At 30.9% G+C, this 7,330-nt stretch overlaps 1 protein-coding gene across 4 annotated transcripts in view; it reads left to right on the forward strand.

The window, feature by feature from the left end:
* The window catches only part of Rnf111 (ring finger protein 111), a 64,125-nt gene extending 58,799 nt beyond the window's left edge, over window positions 1–5,326 (forward strand). For 2 of the 4 annotated variants that reach the window (XM_076850866.1, XM_076850867.1), the window contains exons 12-14: window positions 475–570; window positions 1,789–1,916; window positions 3,665–5,326. In XM_076850866.1, the coding sequence (XP_076706981.1) occupies window positions 475–570; window positions 1,789–1,916; window positions 3,665–3,782 (342 nt within the window). In that variant the 3' untranslated portion in view covers window positions 3,783–5,326. The remainder of the gene's footprint in view (window positions 1–474; window positions 571–1,788; window positions 1,917–3,664) is intronic. The other 2 variants (XM_076850868.1, XM_076850869.1) reach the window with 2 other exon arrangements.
* The last annotated feature ends 2,004 nt before the right edge of the window (window positions 5,327–7,330 follow it).

Raw genomic sequence — 7,330 nt, forward strand, 5'->3', positions numbered from 1 at the left:
ATTTCTTCTCACTTGAACTTTCAGGAAGAACAAATCATTTAAATATTGTTTAAAAGTTTGTGGTGTTTCAGTTTGGAAGGTTGAAAGTGGTATAATTTAGAATTACCAATTTATATGTTTTCTTAATTTAATAGAGTGATTTCATTTTCTACATGTATACATACATAGACTTATAGTAGCAGCTGGTAATATTGGTGTCCTAATATATATCCTTATATACAAGGATATAATATATATACATATGAGGTATGTGTGTGTGTGTGTGTGTATGTGTGTGTATACACACCTCAGTTGAATGAGAAAAGAATTATATAAAGCTATTTTATATATAAATTATTTGTCTTGTCATTTTTTAATCGTATTTGTATTATAGATTTATAAATATGGAAGTTTATTACTTTTGTAAGATTGATAATACATATTATTCAAAGAATAATCATCCTGGCTTTTAATACTAGTTTTCTTCATTTTTAGGAACTGATTCATTTGGAAGAAAGATTAGGAAATGTCAATCGTGGAGCATCCCAGGGGACAATTGAAAGGTGTACATATCCACATAAATACAAAAAGGTAAGGATTTATTCTGTGAGACTTCTAGAATGTTATTGAATCACATAAAATTTAGTATTATAGACCTTCTTTGAATTTGTAGAGTCAAATAGCTACATTATTGATTATTAAAACGATTACATACATATGGTTAAAAAAAATGTAAACTGAAAACATACACTCTGCAGTTTCTTACCTTGTGTACCTTAGTCTTTCTTCCCAGAAATGAAATCATAAGTAAAGATTTCATAGATATTCTCCTAGATATTTTTGTGCATTTCATAGTAATACACATATGTATGTATTTTTCCTCCATTTTTAAAAAGAACCAAGAGGTATGATAGGCATGGTTTGCATGTTGCCATTCATTGAATGTTAGCACTCACAGATCCACCATATTCTTCTTCTTTTTTTTTTTTTTTAATTTTTTTTAGTTGTAGATGGACACAGTACCTTTATTTTATTTATTTATATTTTTATGTGGTGCTGAGGATCAAACTCAGGGCCTCATACATGCAAGACAGGTGTTCTACCACTGAGCCACAACCTCAGCCCCAACCCATATTCTTTTTACTAACATAAAATTTCATCATATGGTATATTAATGTTTTAAATTAGTCATTCATTTTGATGGACATTTAATTATCTGTATTTCTTATACTCTGCCCTCCAACCTTTGTTTGTAGTATTATAGCTGTAAATTACAGAGAAGAAATATCAAATAAGTTTCTTACAATAAACAACAAACAATGCTTTATGTTATAAAGTAATAATAAATTGTGAAAATTACTGTTTTTTTTTCCCTTTTCATGTTTTCCAAGAGTGTCAATGAAGTATTACTCTTCAATTTAAGTCCTTTCAGCCATCTAAGCTAAATTGTATAATTAACTTTAATTTATATGGATGTTATTTGAAACATTTGTTAGTAAATGAAAATTTCTTTACCTCTGCTCATGGTAGGATTGAAATAGATTTTACGAGGTGTATCATTCTCATTGTGGATTAAAAATGTTAGATTTCAGACTTAACGATTTTCTGTTAATTTGATTTTGCTTTTGATGCTGATTATATGTAGAAGGTCTTAAAAGAATAATTGATAGTCACTTAATGCATCTGTTAATTTATGACAATTTTACCTGGGAAATAAGTTGTGTGTGAATATGTGGTATTGTTTTGTTTTGTTTTTAAATAAATGCAGACTTTACTCAGTTGTTCAATAATGTCATCTCTGCTAATAAGGTAACAACTGATTGGTTCTCACAGAGGAAACTGCACTGCAAACAAGATGGGGAAGAAGGGACTGAGGAAGACACAGAGGAAAAGTGTACTATCTGTTTGTCTATTTTAGAGGAAGGTGAAGATGTGAGGTAACTAGATATTAATTATCTAGAATCCACATCAAAATGTACAAGGGATTTTATTTTAAAAAAAATTAAATTTAGGTTACTCCTGGCATACTCTGTTATTAACTTCTGACTGATTTCTTATAGTGAATCAAAGAAATTAAAGGCTTTATATTACCAACAAAAGGGTGGGGGGTGGGAAATATATTTTAGGGATGCACCAAAGTTTGGCTGGAGAAATTTTATGGTCAGAATTGTTTTCTGAAAATCTTGAAGAAATGAGAAGGTTTTGAGACTTAGTAATATTTTCTCTATAGTTTAAAGAGGGGCTAACATTAGTTCTATGCTGCTTGCTTTATAATCTTTTAAAAATTGATTTTTCCCCCTAGAATTTCTTCTTAACTCAAAGGATTACACCCTTCTCAACTTTTGCTAACCCAGTATTACTTATATATATCTTCATTGTATAATCTCTGAAGTAATTGTTTTATTCTTATTCTGTTTTATCTACCTGTAATATAATGTCATACAAAATAGGTTCTTTAACATGTATAACCGAATCATATATCGTATTGTTGCCCTAGTTTTTATAAAGTCTGTTTATCATACCTCTTCAACTGAGAGAAAAAAACAATGAACTATTGTCTACTGTATCACACAATAAGGTTTTTTGTACACTATTTCCAATGAAGGTGTATAGATATGAAAGTTAATTGCTTATAGTATTGGTAACTGTTCAAGAAGCAATTGGAGCACCTGTTTTTTTTTTTTTTTTTTTTTGGTACCATGATTGAACTCAGGGGCACTCAACCACTGAGCCACATCCCCAGCCCTACTTTGTATTTTATTTAGAGACAGGGTCTCACTGAGTTGCTTAGCACCTTGGTGTCGCTGAGGCTAGCTTTGAACTTGCGCTTCTCCTGTCTTTAGCCTCCCAAGCTGTTGGGTTCACAGGTGTACACCACCTTGCCCAGCCATGGAGCACCTCTTTTTAACCTACTATTTTTACAAAATGTAAGGAAATTTGAAGGTATGAATGATAATAGAAGTAGAAATGGACATTTGAATTAGTAACCTTTATCCCATTCTTACACTTAGATTTAATGTTGTCCTATGTCATCTGGAAGCTTTCTTTCCCAATTTGTAATTAATAATTTGGTATGATGTCCAAAAGTGAACTTTTTTTTTTAACCTACCTATGAAACAGTAGTTTAGTATTAAGTAGATATAAAGTTATTCCATAAAAACAATATTATTGACTCCAGTGAATCAAATATGTATTTAAGTAAGGGGTATAAAGATCCTCTAGGCAGAAAATAATTTTATATTAAGACATTCTTTAATGAGGACAAAATAGCTACTGTATATTTATAGCATAAGATCTAATGTTTTTGAAAGGCCGTTAAATGAGATAATATAGTACGTTGGTCACTCATACAAAAAACCAAAACTGTAATAATTGCCAATGTAATTTTTGTTTTGTTTTATGGTTTTTATGATCTTATATAATTTGTTTCCTTAGCTGTGATACTTATTTTTGGTCACTTATGCATTATATTGACAGAGTACTAATTTAATTTACATGTAACTCCTTAGGGTGTTTGTTTGTTTGTTTTTCCAAAAGAGAAGGAGGCCTGGTTATGCCCTTTTTTGTTTTGAGACCCACTAATTTCAAAATGCTGAATTATTGCACTTATAATTTTTTAAAAAATAAATGTCACATATAGTCATCATTAAATTAATTTTTGCTTTCTCTTTTTTGCCAATGTTAGACGTCTTCCATGTATGCACCTTTTCCACCAAGTATGTGTTGACCAATGGTTGATTACCAATAAGAAGTGCCCAATTTGCCGAGTGGACATTGAGGCCCAGCTGCCAAGTGAAAGTTGACACCATGTTTCAAAAACTCTTGCCCTCCTTCTCATTCCCATCCTTCCTGGTACTGCAGTCAACCAAAGATGGCATGACTTACCTGCGCAGATTTGGAAGCATTGAACTTAGAGTGCTGGCTCTGCTATATGGTACAACTAATGCTAGACCTACAATTTATGTATACAGTTGATTTTGATGTATTTATAAAAGCTTTTTTTTTTTTTTCCTAGATTTGACATTTTTCCTGTATCATTTTACTGTATTTTTGCATGGTTCCTTGTATTGCATTTCTTTGCACATATTATGGGCTTGTGACCCTAAACTTGCAGGCAAGATTAGCTGCTTTAGTAAGTAGAATTTTGTGGTCTTTTTGTTTTTTACGTAGTACCAAGCCTTGAAAATTATGACTTTTTTTTTATCCATTACTAACCTTTAATTTAATCAATCATGTGCTTTAGTTTAATGTATAAAGATCCTCTAGAAAATGATAATATTGTGTATTAAGACATTCCTTAATTAGGACAAAATGGCTGCTGTATATTTACAACATGGAGTTCTGAATTAAATACCATCCTTAATACTGGGGAACAGAATACAACCCATATTCGAATCAGATGCAGGTGGTATTCGCATCACCAGAGTGATCAATATAAATTTTCTTGGTGTATCTTTTCCTTCCAGCACAGTGCAGATAGAGTTGAATATTGATATCATACATTTAGACTGCTGTTCTGATTATATTTATCTTTTTCTACATTGTTTAGAACTTTATTTCCCTGATTGATTTTTTGCTGCTGTGAAACAGCTTTGATGAACACTAAATATTAATTTCAATTAGCTGGATTGTACATAATTGCAGATTTAACAAAATTTTAGGGAAATTGAAAAAGACATGTAGAATTTTGTTCAGTCTTCTACTAAGCACGAATAGTTAAGATATCTGCTTACATTAATTTTGTAAACACATTTCAGTCAAGATTTAGAATTTCAGTCAATGGCAGGTATCTATGCATTCATAGAACTTCTAAAGGTCCCAGGATCACTTTTAAGGGATTTTTATTAGTTTAAAGGTAAATAAAGTGAGCTGAATCTACATGTCTCTTGTTTTATTTCTCTCTAAACTTGAAAACAATAAATCTGCAAATACTGTGAGGCACAAATTATACTGTCAACCTACTGTTGCTATGGTTATAGACTCCCACTTCATACATTACCAAGAGTCGATCACTGATTTAAAATTTTTAATTTCTATAGTTAAGATTTACTGCATAATATAGAGTATAAAGTTAAGTTAACATACTAACATTTCTCCTTTGGAGGAATTTTAATCCACTTCAAGATGCATATTATCGAGATACTTTTCATATACAGGATAGCCTAATTTTATTTGTTTAAATATGCTTAATATGCCCCAGATTGCAAATGCATCCAGTCAGTAATATCACTGTCTGTATGTGGAAGACATGTTCCCATGGATCATATGTGAAGATGTCAATAAGCTTGCATTAAGCCACCTGCTTTGTAAGTGGATTGATTAATAAATAACTTATATTTCTATTGTCTTTGTGTTTCCTAATTAGTTTTTAAACAATATATGTCTTTGAATTCAAAAATAGTGGTCTCACTCATTGATATTTGTGTAATTTGGTGTTTGTATTCAATTATGGCCTTTTATATTAGTAAATGTTACATAGTAGTAATTGTCAGTATCAATATGATTCAGCAGATGATTATTGTTAGGAAATAGGAATAAAAATGTTATCTTTTATAGTATACTTGATGATTAAGATACATTTATAGAAAGGAAAGAGTGAGAGACAGAGTGATGCAGGTTTGATGTCTTATTGAAGAAAGGAGCAAGTTGCCTGTCATTGTTCCTGTCATCCTTCAAGTAGCCTGTGATCCACTGGCAAATGCTGGGTCTGTACCAAGGGATTGAAGACATATAAGAAAGATGGGAAGAATTTTATACCTTGGAATCCTCTCAATATTCCCCCAAACACAAGACAAGCCAGAAATACATTTCTCTATTTTTAAATATTACTTGAGATCTAGATGCACAACTGCCTGTTTGACCCATTTTATAATAGTCACTGATCTTTTAAATCCTGATAAAGCATATATATACTTAATTTATTTAATGCAAGTAATTGTGGCATAAACCTGAATTGTTAACACAGGAGATCATTCAGCTACTGCTGCTAATTATAGAAAAACATGATTAGTGAAATAAATAAGAAAGAAAATGATTATGAACATTTTTTACTTTTGTACTTTGTTTTGGTGTCTTCCATATTTTGCTGCATCTTGTCAAAACAAACATTTCAATGATAGCTGTCCAACTGTTTTAAAACTAAAATTCTTTTGTCAGCAAATCCTTATTCTTATTATTGTTAATATTGCAAGTGATAAACTAATATTTGAAACTTTATTTTTACTCTGATGACTTTATCTTAGCTACCAGTGCCCTTTAGCATTCCAACCATAACAGCTGACAGAGAAAACTAGTTTTGTTTTTATAATTAATGTTATTTGTAAGTACTTCTAACACTGAAATTATTTAAATTCTCATGGACATTTCATTATTAATGTTCATGATTGGGAAAGTTTAAATCTATAGAAAACACAATCAAATTTCTAACTTCCAAAAGTTCTGGGAATGCAGTATATTTTCATTTATTGAAAATTTCATGTTAATATTGGATATTTCAAGGTTGAAGTATTTTCTCAGGTTTTAGGCATTTTCTTCAGTTAAGATTTAGATTCAAAATAATCATTGTTTAGTAAGAAAAATAAATGTTATTATATTTTGGCATTGGGCATACTGAGAACCATCTTTCCTCTCTCCTATATTCTTTATAAATTTATAAGCCACATGATTTTTTTTTGGAATAAACAGTCGAAATAAACATAGATTTTGGAGTTAGTCAGATTTGGGTTTTGAATTGTGCAGCTTTGAACAATGTAAGCTTTCTGAGCCTAAAGTTTCTTATCCACAAAATAGAAATAAGAACTACTTTTTAGAATTGCTCTTAGGATTAAATGAGATAACGAGTGTGAAGGGGTTTGCTCATAGTATATATACATGTAAGTTCTTCCTATACTTGCTTTATCTCACCTCATCACACAAATACTTTCATCTTTGATAACAGATGGTAACATTTGCAAAGTGATGAACAATAGACAAATTTTTGGTGCTAACATTTTTCTTGTATTGAGTATAACTGTCTGATTACCAAATAAGAAGAAATAATCCTCTTTCTTTTCTATTAGGATGAAAGATTTCCAGCTATGTGCTTTTTCTTCCTCTTCCTCTCATAATCACAGTAAGAGGATATGCAGTTGCCCATCAATATTGTTCATTCCTGTAATTTAGGTAGCTACTGCCAATGCATCAGAATTGGCATAGGATATGCAACCATTTACTCTCTCTTCCCTAAAATTATTTTTGAAATGGAGAAGTTAACATCTAGAATTTCCTGTTCTTTTCTAGTTTTTCACTCCACTATTCTCTGTTATGTGGGGACCTGGTACCATTAGTTTGGGGATTGAACTCTGAGGGATGC

This window comes from Callospermophilus lateralis, chromosome 3, assembly GCF_048772815.1.
Source record: "Callospermophilus lateralis isolate mCalLat2 chromosome 3, mCalLat2.hap1, whole genome shotgun sequence".
NCBI lineage: Eukaryota > Metazoa > Chordata > Mammalia > Rodentia > Sciuridae > Callospermophilus > Callospermophilus lateralis.